At 42.0% G+C, this 16,210-nt stretch overlaps 1 protein-coding gene across 34 annotated transcripts in view; it reads right to left on the minus strand.

Annotated features, from left to right (window-relative positions):
* ATG7 (autophagy related 7) overlaps positions 1-16,210 on the minus strand; it is a 279,894-nt gene that overhangs the window by 201,907 nt on the left and 61,777 nt on the right. For 30 of the 34 annotated variants that reach the window (XM_063630317.1, XM_063630305.1, XM_063630318.1 and 27 more), the window contains 3 exons: positions 9,816-9,906; positions 8,299-8,443; positions 2,218-2,376 (listed from right to left, as the gene is read on the minus strand). In XM_063630317.1, the coding sequence (XP_063486387.1) occupies positions 2,218-2,376; positions 8,299-8,443; positions 9,816-9,906 (395 nt within the window). The remainder of the gene's footprint in view (positions 1-2,217; positions 2,377-8,298; positions 8,444-9,815; positions 9,907-16,210) is intronic. The other 4 variants (XM_063630316.1, XM_063630326.1, XM_055259860.2 and 1 more) reach the window with 1 other exon arrangement.

Here is a 16,210-nt window from a genome sequence, read left to right on the forward strand (position 1 = left end):
ACCTAATCTAACTCCTGTCAGATAAAATGATTAAGTTTTCAAGAGGCAGGATATCATTTGCTGGTTGACCTTAAAGAAAGAAAACTGTCAAAATTTTAAATGAAAGGAGCTGAATAACTTTTCTCTTGTTATCTGGTATTTCTAATAATTTAACTCAAAAACCAGAAGCAGCTAGAAAAAAAGCTAAACTTTCAGCCCAGTCTTTCTTCTGCATGAAGACTTGCATTCATAAACCTGTACTAAGTAACTACCAAGTATCCTGGTGATGGAGGAAAAATAACACCTTAGATCTGAGCCACTGTAAATCTCTTTGGAACCAGGCAGGATATAAAAATATATATACTCCTAAATTCCTCAACTTAAACTCATAATGCTTTGCAACTTACAAAACATTTATTCATACATTCCTCATTTCGTTTTCACAAGAATGTGTGAGACAGATTATTTATTATTATTATTATTTAGACAGGGTTTTGCTTTGTCACCGAGGCTTGAGTGCAATGACATGATCACAGCTCAAAATCTGCAGCCTTGACCTCCCAGGCTCAAGCAATCCTTTTGTTTCAGCCACTAGTGTAGCTGGGACTACAGATGCACACCACCACCACACCTGGCTAATTTTATTTTAAAGAGATAGGGTCTCACTATGTTGCCCAGGCTGGTCTCAAACTCCTCGGCTCAAGTAAGCCTCCTGCCTTAGCCTCCTAAAGTGCTAGTGAGAGGTGAAACCAGCTGGACTTCCTGGGTCGAGTGGGGACTTGGAGAACTTTTCTGTCTAGCTAGAGGATTGTAAATGCACCAATCAGCACTCTGTAAAAACGCACCAATCAGCGCTCTTTGTCTAGCCAAAGGATTGTAAACGCACCAATCAGCACTCTGTAAAAACACACCAATCAGCACTCTGTGTCTAGCTAGAGGATTGTAAACACACCAATCAGCACTCTGTAAAAACTCACCAGTCAGCGCTGTGTCTAGCTGGAGGATTGTAAACGCACCAATCAGCACTCTGTAAAAACATACCAAGCAGCGCTCTATGTCTAGCTAAAGGATTGTAAATGCACCCATCAGCACTCTGTAAAAAGGCACCAGTCAGCGCTCTGTGTCTACCTAAAGGTTTGTAAATGCACCAATCAGCACTCTGTAAAATGGACCAATCAGCACCCTGTAAAATGGACCAATCAGTAGGATGTGGGCGGGGACAAATAAGGGAATAAAAACTGGCCACCCCAGCCAGTAGTGGCAATCTGCTCGGGTCCCCTTCCACGCTGTGGAAGCTTTGTTCTTTCGCTCTTCACAATAAATCTTGCTGCTGCTCACTCTTTGGGTCCGCACCACCTTTAAGAGCTGTAACACACGAAGGTCTGTGGCTTCATTCTTGAAGTCAGTGAGACTACAAACCCACCAAACTCCACACACATCTGAAGGAACAAACTCCAGACACATCATCTTTAAGAGCTGTAACACTCACTGCGAAGGTCTGCAGCTTCATTCTTGAAGTCAGCAAGACCAAGAACCCACCGGAAGGAACCCCATGAACCCACTGGAAGGAAGAAACTCCAGACACATCTGAAGGAACAAACTCCGGACACACCATCTTTAAGAGCTGTAACACTCACCACGAAGGTCCGCGGCTTCATTCTTGAAGTCAGCAAGACCAAGAACCCACCGAAGGAACCAACTCCGGACACACTGGGATTGCAGGTATGAGCCACCATGCCTGGCCTGGTTATGTTTTTTTTTTGTTTTTGTTTTTGTTTTGAGACGGAGTCTCGCTCTGTCACCCTGGCTGGAGTGCAGTGGCGCGATCTCGGCTCACTGCAAGCTCCGCCTCCCGGGTTCACACCATTCTCCTGCCTCAGCCTCTCCGAGTAGCTGGGACTACAGGCACCTGCCACCACGCCCGGCTAATTTTTTGTATTTTTAGTAGAGGCGGGGTTTCACGGTGGTCTCGATCTCCTGACCTCGTGATCCGCCCGCCTCGGCCTCCCAAAGTGCTGGGATTACAAGCGTGAGCCACCGTGCCTGGCCCTGGTTATGTTTTTTTATCCCTCTCTGAGATGAGGAAACAAAGAGGCTCAGCCACTGTTTCACACAGCGAGTGGCTGGTAGAAAGTGACAGATATCTGACTATCTTTCTTCAATGCCACAGGGCCTCATTTCCCAAGACTTAAACATTTATAGATATAACAGAAAACCTCTGCAAAAGCATCAACATACCACACCAGGGAATATTTTCTGGAGCCGGTCTGCTGCAGCCAGAGCCTTGGGCTTACCACCTCCTAGGCAATCTTCAAACTCATAGAGAGGCTGCCTCACAGGATTGGAGTAGGAGATCTTGGCATTGTCCACAAATGTGATGTGTCTCACGCCCCAACCCTGTGTGGAAACAGGAGATCATGCTGTGTTTCTGATGAACATTTCACAGGGTGCTGTCTCTTGAAATCTCAAAAAGAATATTGGTTTGGAGAAGCTTGAGAACCTCAAAACACAAGAAACTTCAGAAACTGAATTGTGCAAATTCAGGTTACGATAAACAGAATGTTGACTTTCCTTAAAAAACAACATAATTATATACTCAGTGCCTGGTTTCCTGTAATGAGACTAAAAAATGTCAAGTGGGACAGACTAGTAATTCATTATTTTTGACAGTGTCACCAAAGATTTGGAGGTAAATCCCATAAGAATTGTCTGTTGTTTTAAAAAGATTAGCAATAGCCCCTAAATGTCCTTGATTTCCCTTAATGAATAATTAAGTATAAATAACAACTGCTCTTGAAGCTCATTTAAAGCCTGAATGAACTCCTCCAAAAAATGACTCACAAATTATTTCCCACTGTATGATATTTTAGAACATTTTGTACCATTTCTTCAAGAGGCAAAGCCTTATTAATAATCTGGAATTTAGGGAACAAGTCTATATTCTTAGAAATAGTTTTCACTGGGCCGGGCGCGGTGGCTCACGCTTGTAATCCCAGCACTTTGGGAGGCCGAGACGGGTGGATCACGAGGTCAGGAGATCGAGACCACGGTGAAACCCCGTCTCTACTAAAAATACAAAAAAATTAGCCGGGCGTGGTGGCGGGCGCCTGTAGTCCCAGCTACTCGGAGAGGCTGAGGCAGGAGAATGGCGTGAACCCGGGAGGCGGAGTTTGCAGTGAGCCGAGATCGCGCCACTGCACTCCAGCCTGGGTGACAGAGTGAGACTCCGTCTCAAAAAAAAAGAAATAGTTTTCACTGTTTTATAGGCTTCAATTATGTCTCCTATAACAGTTTTATAAAACCATACTATTTTAAAGGTAGATGGGATCTCTAAAATCCTTAGTCCAATTACTTTGTTTTATAGATATGGAAACTGATGCCCAGGAAAGATAAGTGATTTGCCTAAGGGATACATCTGGTTAATGGTAGGAATGAATGAGTTCTCCAGAAGTGCAACCAAATGAAGTTGCCTACTTCTTGGGGTAGGGTACGGTGGGTATATTTTAGTAGATCATAAATAAGCATACTGACCCATACTGACCTAAGAGATGTCCTGCCATGACTGGCTACAAGGCCAAGATTCTGCTCTCTCTTATTTCAGTATCTTTCCATTAGATACTGAGAGACTCAATTAGATTGAAGGTTTCAGAGATCCAGCCAACAAGGACCCAAGATTCGTTTTCCGTGTTGAGAACGACAGGCCAGAATCTGCCTTTCATAAGCATAGGTTAGACTGGCTGTTTTGAAGCCCACTGGTAACCTTCTGGTCTACCCACCCAGTTTTGTAAATTATTTTCATCATCTAAGCAACCTACCATGGAGGGAGAATAAAGTCACTTGTACTTGCTTTGGGAATGTTTATTTCTGAAGTATTTTTGCATTCCTTAAAGCAACTGATGAATGGATAGCAAGGAAGGCAGTCTGGGAACGTGCTGGGTAGTGGGAAGAAAGCCAGATACATTACAAACATGCCATAGGTTAGTCACATGCAGGTGTATTTGCACACACTTAACTTTTGGTTTCCTGGAATGCTACACAGTTTAAATGGCTAATCTGCAAAGATTAAAGAAAATCACAATACTCAATGCTGGTGAGGATGTTGTAGGGAGAAAATCATCCTACTGATTGAGAATGTTAAAGTGGTCTAATCTTTCTGGAAAGCAATTTGGCAGAGTGTTTCTAGAATCTTCAGAATACCCATTTCCTATGACCTATTTCCAGCAATTTATCCTAAGAAATAATCTGACATACTGACCAAAATGCAGTCACAAAGATGTTCTTTGCAGCCCAATTTACAAAAAGTTTTTTTTTGTAAAAAACTGGAAACAATGTAATGCTGAACATTAGGAGAAGGGTTCAGTAAGTTATGTTTCATCATATCAGAAGGCATATTCTACAGTCATAAAGCTTTAGCAGACATTGCAGTGAACTCATGCAGTCCCGACTACTCAGGAGGCCAAGGTGGGAAGATCACAAGATCCAGTCCAGCCTGGGCAACAAAGCCAGATCCTGTCTCAAAAAATAAAAAGAAGGCCTCATAGACAGGCATCATTTTTAATGACATGTTAATTGGTAACAGCAAAGGACATTATTACATATCTAATAAAATGTCAAAATACATATTAAACATGGAAATGTGACAAGTGAAAAAGTGGTAGGAAAATGAGTGTCTTCTTTCCTGCTTTATGACTTTTATATTTTCTATAATGGCTTTATGTTCACTTGCAATTTTGAAAAATGTTTGGAAAATCTAAGCATCTAAAAATTCTAGAACCTAGAAAAAGACAGTAAAATAAAATTCCACAGAAGGAGGAAAAAATTAATAAAGATAAAAGTAGATATTTACGAATCTGAAAGCAAAATGAGACAGAAAACAAAAATTATAGAATAAATAAAGTAATGCTCCAAAAAAACTGATAAATAGACAAGCCTCTCTAGCAAGGCTGAATATGAGAAAAAAAAGAGAAAACACAAATATACAACATTAGGAATATGAAAAGATTTTTTAAAAGATAAAAGGAAGATTTAAAAAATAAGAGAATACCGTATGTATTTTATATCAATTAATTTTTAAAGCTAGAAAAGCAGTACAAAATCTAAAAAGGTGAGTCAACACAGAAACATCTGTAAAAGTTTACAAAGATTCCCACCACCCCTACTGCCCCAACCAACAAAATTCTTTTTTTTTTTTTTTTTTTTTGAGACAGTCTTGCTCTGTCGCCCAGGCTGGAGTGCAGTGGCGCTATCTCTGCTCACTGCAAGCTCCACCTCCTGGGCTCACGCCATTCTCCTGCCTCAGCCTCCTGAGTAGCTGGGACCACAGGCGCCCGCCACCACGCCCAGCTAATTTTTTTGTATTTTTAGTAGAGACGGGGTTTCAACCGTGTTCTCCAGGATGGTCTCCATCTCCTGACTCGTGATCCGCCCTCCTCAGCCTCCCAAAGTGCTGAGATTACAGGCATGAGCCACCGTGCCCAGCCCAACAAAATTCTTAAATGCATCAGGCCCAGACAGATTTATAACTGAATTTTACCTAACCATCAAGAAACAGATAATTCATTTATTTAAACTGTTCTGGAGCTTAGAAAAAGGCAGAACGTCTTAGGTTTATTTTATAAAGCTAGCATAATGTAGCTATAAAATATACAAAGATAGAACAAGGAATAACATGACTATAAACCAATTTGACTTATGAAGTGAGATGTAAAATTTATTGATTAATTGATCAGTTGATTGAGACAGTGTCTTGCTTTGTCACCCAGGCTGGAGAGCAGTGGCACGATCTTGGCTCACTACAGCCTCAACCTCCTGGTCTGAGGCAATCCTCCCACCTCAGCTCCCGAGCAGCTGCAACTACAGGCACGCGCCACCACAGCCTGGCTAATTTTTGTATTTTTTTTTGTAGAGATGGGGTTTCGCCATGTTGTCCAGGCTGGTCTCGAACTCCTGAGCTCAAACGATCCGCCCACCTTGGCCTCCCAAACTGCTGGGATTGTAGGTGTGAGCCACCGTGCCCGGCCGAGATGTAACATTTAAACAAAACCTTACTAATTGAATTCAAGAGTATATGAGAAGAATAAGATACCACGTACAAATAGGGTTTATTCTAGGAATGCTCAACATTAGAATACTTTGTCTTGATAAATGTAGTTGATAAAGCTCGACATTTCTGATATAAACGTGCAGAAACAGAAATCAGCTTCTTTAAATTATAAAGAACACTTACCAGAAACCAACATCAAAATTAAAGGTAAAAACAAGAGGCACTCTCATTAAAGTCAGCAATAAAACAAAGATATCAACTCTCACTGCCATTCTTCTACATTACTGTGGAGTTCTAGCCAATCTTACAAGACAAGGAAAAAAAAGATATAAGTGTTGGTGAGGAATACTATTAAGCTACAAAAGAATCAAAAAACTCTTAGAACTAAGAGAGTTTAGAAAGATGGCTAAAGATAAATATGCAAAATTCACTATTTTTCCTACATCCCACTAATAGTCAACTGGAAAGTTTAATGGGAGAAAATATCTCTAAAGGAAAAAACATCATTAAATATGTAGAAATACCATATTTAAACTCAATTAGATACATGCAAGGCCTATATAAAGAAAATGCTACTGAAAGACAAAATGATCTAACTAAGAGATACACCATGCTCCCAGAACTAAGGATTAATGTCATAAAAATACATCAATCCCTTCTAATTTATCTATAAATTCATTGTAATTTCAACTAAAACAGTGAGTATGAATATAGGAATAAAAAATAGATCAATGAGTCAAAATAGAGAATCCATAAAGAGACTCAGGTATATAAGGGGGTTTAGCATTTGATAAAGACAGAAAAATGATGATTTAGATTACTGAATAAATGCCATTAAAACAACTAACAATCCATTTTGTGCAAAAGTAGCTAGATCTTTACCCCTTACCATGTAACCAAAAAACTTCCACATTCATAAAGCTCTAACATAAAAACAAGAGTTCCATAAGCCACAAAGGAAAAGACTGATACATATAATAACATAAAGCTGAAAAAAACTTTTATATGGCTAAAGACACCTTAGATAAACTGTGAAAAATATTTGCATCATATTATAGAAAAAAGGTTAATTGCCCCAATAAAAAGAACTCTAAATCAATAAAAGACACAACCCAAAGAACATGAATAAAAGAAATAAAACTCACAAAAGAAATAAAATTAAACTCACCCTTGCTAATTAAAGAAACGCAAATTCAAACAATAAATGTTACTTAACTGACTGAGATTTCAAAAGTTGATATATCCAATTTTGGCAAGAGCGTGGAAAAAAGTTCTGTGTCTTATATGTGTAACATTTTTGGAAGGCAATTTCGTTTGAAAAAAATTTTTGGCCAGGCATGGTGGCTCACACCTGTAAACCCAGCACTTTGGGAGGCCAAGGCAGGCAGATCACTTGAGGGCAAGAGTTCAAGACCAGCCTGGACAACATGGCAAAACCCCGTCTCTACTAAAAATACAAAAATTAGCCAAGTGTAATGGTGCACACCTGTAGTCCCAGCTACTCGGGAAGTTGAGGCAGGAGAATCACTGAACTCAGGAGGCGGAGGTTGCAGTGAGCTGAGATCATGCCACTGCACTCCAGCCTGGGTGACGGAGTGAGACTTTGTCTCAAAAAAAAAAAAAATTAATGACAAACAAATATATAAAATATTGACATTCAAATTCTATACTCTAACATAGCAATTCTATGTCTAGGGCTTTTTTTCCTAAAAAAATAATCCTATGGATATATAAACATACAAGTATAAGAATATTCTCTAATAGAGAACAGTATCTAATGGAAAAAAATAGAAAGTAATCTGAAATTGATTAAATAAAGAACACAGTCATACAACAAAATACCACATATACATACTATGGAAACACAGAAAGGTAGCCACAGTCATTTTTCTATCTAGTTAAAAATAAAAACCTGTTATAGATAGTATGCTATGATCTAATCTTTATAAATATAAATAAATATCGGCAAAGATAAAGATTTCTCTATATTTAGATATGTCTACAATAACATCTGGGAAAAAGACTGCATACTAATCTACAAAGTCTGCTTAATAGGAAATGGGACTTGCGATGGGTGTGGAGGACTTTCTGTTTCTATCTGATAATAAAAGCTTGTATTTCTTTTACACTTCAAAAGATAAGAAAAGGAAAAAAGGAAGGGAGGGAGAGATGGAGGGGATGGGGAGCTGGGAGATGGAAGGCAATCACGAAGAGTAAAACAAGAACAGAAGCTACAACTTCAAAGGTGCCATTTGCACCCCCCACCTCCGACTTACCATCAACGTCCTAGCTACATTGCAACCCAAGGTGCCGGCTCCAAGCAGCAGACATTTGACAGACACAACCCTGTCCAAGTCTAAAGTAGGAACCAATCTCCAACACATCAGTTTGAGATTTAGATCCACTGATGACTCAGCTAACCTAGAAAAGGAGAGATTTACTTATTCAGTCACTCCTTTGTGCAATAATCTTGTTCTGAAAGATTTCAAGTGGCTATGCGAGAAAATAAGAAATAATAAGGAAATTGGGATCAAAGGAAAAAGAAAATGAAGCTGGAGGGTAAGCAGGGAGGAGAAAGCTTCCCACCCAGCAGCATGCTGTTGGAGTCCTCTGCAACAAGGGGGCCACAAATTTGATACTGAGTTCCAGCAGCCAAGGTGAAAAGGAAAGAGCATGACCAGTTATAGAAATCATGGTGTCCATGAATAAAAACATACCATCTGATTAAAAGGGAAGTTTTTCCTAGTACTGAAAACAGAAATTTCTCCCATATCTCCTTAATAAAGAGTGTGCTCAGGCCAGGCACAGTGGCTCACACCTGTAATCCCAGCACTTTGGGAGGCCAAAGCAAGCAGATCACCTGAGGTCCGGAGTTCGAGACCAGCCTAGCCAACATGGTAAAACCCTGTCTCTACTAAAATTACAAAAATTAGCTGGGTGTGGTGGTAGGCGCCTGTAATCCCAGCTACTCAGGAGGCTGAGGCAGGAGATTCGCTTGAACCCGGGAGGCAGAGGTTGCAGTGAGCCGAGATCATGCCACTGCACTCCAGCCTGGGCAACAGGAGCGAAACTCTGTCTCAAAAAAAAAAAGGGTGCACTCAGATTCGCCCTTAAACACAATACTGGTTTCCATGAAATAATTCTTCTAATATCCTTCCAGGTGGGCCAATAAGCGCTGAGCGTGGTGGCTCATGCCTGTAATCCCAGCACTTTGGGAGGCCAAGGCAGGTGGATCACGAGGTCAGGAGTTCGAGACCAGCCCGGGCAACACAGTGAAACCCTGTCTCTATAAAATACAAAAAATTAGCAGGGCATGGTGGTGTGTGCCTGTAATCCCAGCTACTCGGGAGGCTGAGGCAGGAGAATCACTTGAACCCAGGAGGCAGAGGTTGCAGTGAGCAGAGATTGCGCCATTGTATTCCAGCCTGCACGGAGCAAGACTCCGTCTGGGGCGGAGCGGGGGTTGGGGGGGAGTGGACCAATAGGACCAAGCTAGAGGACAATGCATAAAGGACTGAAAGACAGTACAGGTACGCTGGAGGTCTGAGAGCATGAGCTTGAAACAAAAACAAAATTTAGAATGTCTAGAACAGATGAACAGTGTGCCCTTCAGGATATGCATTGTTAATATTAATTCTCACAACCAAACTTCAATTAAAGAGCAGAATAACACGTGGCAGCATGACTGGCACCCCCTGGGCTGAATTACACAATGTTGTGTTGGCCTGACAGAATTTGGTTTGTGTCTTGATTACAAAAAGCCCGACTGGAGAAAACAGCTTCCCAAATATACCTTTTAGGGTCCATACATTCACTGAGGTTCACCATCCTTGGTCCCATGCCTCCTTTCTGGTTCTTTTCCCATCCAACTGCTTTAGGACAATCTTAAGGCAAATAAAACACAAAGTTGAATGAAGGAGAGAAGAATAAAAACAAGCAGATCAAGCAGCGACCTTACATAAAAAAGATCGACATTCATAATGGCCCATGCATTGACAAGCTTTTGGTTTGCTTCTTTCTGAAAGAGACTTGAGGGCCTGAATTTCCATGGACTTGCCACAGTTGCCTCCCCATCTTTCTCAACTACTGGGAATCTTGTTTAGGGACCATCAAGCCCAAGCAATCTTCCTGTACAGGAGCTTCTGAAATAGCCCTCAACTCTGGCCCAAGGTGCCTCAACTTTCACTGTTATTGGAAGTTGCTGAAAAAAAAGACAATCTTATCTGGGGTAGGTATAACCCCGTTGAGGCTTCTCTATCTAAGCAAGCCAAGCCAATGTAACTGCAGCACCCCTTCACTGAGGTTCCTATTGGGATTTGAACCTTTAAATTAAGTATGTCCCTTCTGTTGCCCATCCTTACCGTGTCCCTCTGCTCAGCCTTTCTGTCACTGCACCTGTGAGCAGATCACAGTCCAAGGTGACTATCATTTGATTAAGCTGCCCTTTCCTTTAAGCTCATCTTTATCCATTCAGAACTTTCCCTTCCCTGACTTCTCCCTTCCCGGCTGCCCTCTTTTAATCCCTGCTATGGGAGCCTCTGTAACTCCAATTAACTCCAATTCTAGCAGTTCCCAAAGTGTGTCCTATTCAATAATCTCAGAGGATAAGGACCCTGTAGCTAAACAGACTTGAGAAATGCTTCTATACTTATATCTATCTTCTATATCCAGCCCCCACTACCACTCAAACCTGGCCATTCGCATTGCACATGAGGGAGATAAAAGCTCTGAGAAACCTGCAGTACAGAACCCACGTGATTTGATTTAGCTTTGTGTTTCCCAAACTTACATGGCTCTCCTTATCTCCCTTCATTTCCCTGTATACCAATTACAATCTCAAGGGACACATTCAGGGAAACATTGCTCTATTCTACTGTTGCAAAATTCTCTAAAACATCTCAATTGCTTTGCAGAACACACCTGCTACCTTCTCATGTTAATGAAAGCTTTGCTTGCCTTGGTGGAACCACAGCCTTGTAAATCTTACTAGTGGATCCCACTCTCTTGCGCTCCCTACATCTCAGGACCTCTGCTACTCCCCCTTTCTCACTGAATTCCCACTGCTCACAATAAAGCCTGAACGCCTAAGCAAGAAATTCACCCCACCACAGCCTACACTTCCAGCATCACCTCCACTGTCTGCCTTAAGCAACAGACTCTGCAGCAACAGAAACTCCTTGACTTGAAGTTAAGATGTACGGGACTGGGGGAATTTTAATTTTGTTTCTAATTATACGCTGGTTTTTTTTTTCCTTTTTTTTTTTTTGAGACAGAGTCTCGCTCTGTCGCCCAGGCTGGAGTGCAGTGGCGTGATTTTGGCTCACTGCAAGCTCCGCCTCCTGGGTTCATGCCATTCTCCTGCCTCAGCCTCCCAAGTAGCTGGGAGTACAGGCGCCCACCAGCATGCCCGGCTAATTTTTTGTATTTTTAGTAGAGATAGTGCTTTACCGTGTTAGCCAGGATGGTCTTGATCTCCTGACCTCGTGATCCACCCGCCTCGGCCTCCCAAAGTGGTGGGATTACAGGCATGAGTTACCACGCCCGGTCTGTACACTGGTTTTGTCCATTCTCCTACTTTTGAATTTCTATCAAGATCGCAATTTTCCTTTCCTTGGGAAACTTTTCAGCTTTTGACATTTAAAAAAATAGTATTGCCCAATATAATTATTGGACCTAGAAGGTATTGATTTCCTTTACACGATCTTTTGTTTCTGGGATAGGATAGCCAATGAGAAACTATAGGGCCAATTATCCTTGAAAGCTAGTTGGGCCCCAGTTTGGCTGAGGGTATCATTCACAGCAAGAAGCCAGAAAACAAACGTCCTTCCCCCTTTTAAGTCGGGCACTCTGATGTGGTATTTTTTAATGCCATGAAAAATTGAAACTGAAATAATAGAGTTTTCTTGTTTGAGACAGGGTCTTGCTAAGTTGCTGAAGCTGGTCTTGAACTCCTGGGCTCAAGTGATCCTCCAGCTTCAGCCTCTGGAGCAGCTAGGATTACAGGCATGAGCCACCATACCCAGTCAGATTTGAGTTTCATAAAGAGGTTAAGACTTCAGAATTGTTTTTCTGTGGGGAAAAAAAAGAGTTCCCACCTGCCATTAATCGATATTTTGTTTGATTTTATTACTACTCTTAGATTGAATTAAAAATGTGTCTCTTAACAGCAAAGACATGGAATCTGCTTAAATGCCCATCAATGACAGACTGGATAAAGAAAATGTGGTACACGTATACCATGAAATACTATGCAGCCATAAAAAAGAACGAGATCACGTCTTTTGCAGGAACATGGATGGAGCTGGAGGCCATTATCCTTAGCAAACTAGTGCAGGAACAGAAAACCAAATACTGCATGTTCTCAGTTATAAGTAGGAGCTAAATGATGAGAACTCACGGACACAAAGGGGACCAACAGACACTGGGGCCTGCTTGAGGGTGAAGCGTGGGAGGAGGGAGAGGATCAGAAAAAATACTAGGTACTAGGTATTAGTACCTGGGTGATCAAATAATCTGTACAACAAACCCCTGGGAAACAAGTTTACCTATATAACAAACCACATATACCCCTGAACTGAAAATAAAAGTTTTTTTCTTTTTTAATGTGTCTCTGATACATAGCACAGGAACTTGACAAGAACTACAGAATCACGGCCTAGTATTGTAATCCATAACTCCGGCCTAGGTTTTCTCTTGATACAGGTAAGAAATTATTAAACAAAAATAAGACATAATTTCAAATTAAAAGCTCTCTATACTCAAAAGGTTACAGATGCTGGGCTCATGTCTGTAGTCCCAGCTACTTGGGAGGCTAAGGCAGGAGGAAAGATTGCAGGAGGAAGGATTTAGCCCAGGAGTTCAAGGCCAGCCTGGGCAACATAAGAAGACCTCATCTCTCAAAAAATAATAATAATAATAAAGGCTATAGCCATTTCTAAGAAAATTAGATGCCCTTTAAACTTAATAATGAAAAAAATACCACATATGGCAATAGTATTTAATTTACCATACCTGCCTCCATATAATCTATACCTATATGACATACACCAAATTAAATGATAAATATATATATATATATATATATATATAGAGAGAGAGAGAGAGAGAGAGAGAGAGAGAGACGGAGTCTTGCTGTTTCCCCAGGCTGGAGTGCAGTGGCACTTATCTTGGCTCACTGCAACCTCCGCCTCCCGGGTTCAAGCAATTCTCCTGCCTCAGCCTCCTGAGTAGCTGCGACTACAGGTGTGCACCACCAGGCCCAGCTAATTTTTGTATTTTTAGTAGAGATGGGGTTTCACCATGTTGGCCAGGACGGTCTCAATCTCTTGACCTCATGATCCACCCGCCTTGGCCTCCCAAAATGCTGGGATTACAGGCGTGAGCAACCACACCTGGCCAAGAAAATATTTTTTAGGGAAAAATTAGGTGCTGTCTCCCATAGTGGGCAAGCAGGAGGAGCACAGGAAAAAACAGTTAAGATGATGGGATCTCTACCCGCAGCAGTGTCTGCCATCTTCCTCCACCAGGTGCCAGAGCTGTAACACACCATGAGGAAGCAAAAGAAGACATAGGATATTTAAAATAATACTCCTCGACTGTGCAAGGTAGCTCACACCTGTAGTCCCAGCACTTTGGGTGGCTGAGGCTAGAGGATTGCTTGAGCCCAGGAGTTCAAGACCAGCCTGGGCAACATAGTGAAACCCTGTCTCTGCAAAAAATACAAAAATTAGTCGGGTGTGGTGGCATACGCCTGTAGTCCCAGCTACTCGGGAAGCTAAGCTGGGGGTATGGTTTGAGCCTGGGAGGTAAAGGCTGCAGTGAGCTATGATTTTGCCACTGCACTCCAGCCTGGGTGACAGGTCGAGACCCTGTCTCAAAAAATAAAATAAAATAATTTAAAATAATACTCCTTATACCATTACCATGGCAACTATGGGATATCTTAGAAGTATTGAAAAGTACAACCATACTTATATTTTCAGTTTACATTATGATATAGAAAAATTCTTTATAAAGTTGTATTTACCATAAAGTTTTACTTACAACTACGAGGGAACATATTAATTTACATGAAAAACAGGAAATGCATTTGCCTTTCCTAAGCTAAATAATCTACATTTAATATCAGGCATAAAGAAGATGTGTTAAAGGCATTAGTCGACGACAGAAAACCTTTTTCAAATGGAAATGTATGGTGTGGTTCCTGGGTTTAAATGTCAGCATACCTGTAATGTGGCTCATACCTGTAATCCTAGCACCCTGGGAGGCTGAGGCAGGCAGATTGCCCGAGCTCAGGAGTTCAAGACCAGCCTGGGTACACGGTAAAACCCCATCTCTACTAAAATACAAAAAAGTAGCCGGGTGTAGCGGCGTGCACCTGTAGTCCCAGCTACTCAGGAGGCTGAGGCAGGAGAATTGCTTGAACCCAGGATTGCAGCAAGCTGAGATCCTGCCACTGCACTCCAGTCTGGGCAACAGAGCAAGACTCTGTCTCAAAAAAAAAAAAAAAAAAAAAAAAATGACCAGGCACAGTGGCTCATGCCAGTAATCCCAGCACTTTGGGAGGCCGAGGCGGGCGGATCTGTAATCCCAGCACTTCGGGAGGCCCAGGCGGGCGGATCATAACATCAGGAGTTCGAGACCAGCCTGGCCAACACGGTGAAACCCCGTCTCTACTAAAGATACAGAAACTTAGCCAGGCGTGGTGGCATGCGACTGTAATCCCAGCCACTCGGGAGGCTGAGTCTGGAGAATTGCTTGAACCCAGGAGGAGAGGTTGCAGTGAGCCGAGATCGTGCCATTGCACTCAAGCCTCAAGCGACAGGGCGAGAAACCATATCAAAAAAAGCAAAAAAAATGTCAGCATCATCAAGCATGAGCCTTATCATAGAGAGTAGGATGTAAGAATAACTCAGTGACTTTGTCATAAAAGTGCAAAGAAAACTGCCTCTCTGCAGAGTCGTTGGCAGAATTAAGTGATTACCTCATGGAAGGTGCCTGGCAGCTTGTCAGACACACAGACCAGACCCACATTACTTTTTAGCTAACTCTCCCCTCATTCCCTAAGACCACATTTGTCCAACCCACAGCCCAGGATGGCTTTGAATGTGGCCCAACACAAATTCATAAACTTTCTTAAAACATTATGAGATGTTTTTGCATTTTTTTTTAGCTCATCAGCTATCATTAGTGTATTTTATGTGTGGTCCAAGACAATTCTTCTTCCAGTGTGGCCCAAGGAAGCCAAAAGATTGGACACCCCTGTGACTATCTTTAAGTGTGGTTTAATAAAACAAAGGTGTAGCATGTAAGTTAACATTACACAGGAGCTATTTTAGAATTTGCCAGGAGAGGGTGCTACATCCAATGCAAATATCTAAAAACAGCAGAAAAGCAAAGGCTCTAAACTGAAAAGCAGCATCGTCCTTTGATCAAGCAGAAGTACTCTGTCAATCTTTCAGAGAAGTGTGTAAAGACATCTGTGTTAGAGCATAGAATCGCTGAAAAAATGTCATGTGGGCCAATCCTGAATCCTTCTGACTGTAGCACTCTAGAAAAGATATCTCAGAAGAGATTTTTTTTTTTTTGAGACAGAGTCTTGCTCTGTCACCCAGCCTGGAGTGCAGCAGCGCAGTTGCCTCACTACACCTCCACCTCCCAGGTTCAAGCGATTCTCCTGCCTCAGCCTCCTGAGAGCTGAGATTACAGATGCCCGTCACCACACCTAGCTCATTTTTGTATTTTTAGTAGAGACGGGGTTTTGCCACGTTGGCCAATCTCGAACTCCTGACCTCAGGTGATCCACCCGCCTCGGCCTCCCAAAGTGCTGGGATTACAGGCATGACCCACGGCGCCTGGCCTTGGAAGAGATTTTGACACCACCTCCCCCATCACACACACACATTTTAAGACATATCTATGGTATAAGGAAAGAAATGTGCCTTGGAACCATGAGGATGATGTAAGGAACAACAAGTTAAATAATGTATGTGAGGCCAGGCTCGGTGACTCATGCCTGTAATCCCAGCACTTTGGGAGGCCAAGGTGGGTGGATCACTTGAGGTCAAGACTTCAAGACTGGCCTGACCAACATGGTGAAACCTGTCTCTACTAAAAATACAAATATTAGCTGGGCGTGGTGGCGGGCTCCTGTAATCCCAGCTTCTTGGGAGGCCGAGGCGGAAGATC

This window comes from Symphalangus syndactylus, chromosome 21 (genome assembly GCF_028878055.3).
Source record: "Symphalangus syndactylus isolate Jambi chromosome 21, NHGRI_mSymSyn1-v2.1_pri, whole genome shotgun sequence".
NCBI lineage: Eukaryota > Metazoa > Chordata > Mammalia > Primates > Hylobatidae > Symphalangus > Symphalangus syndactylus.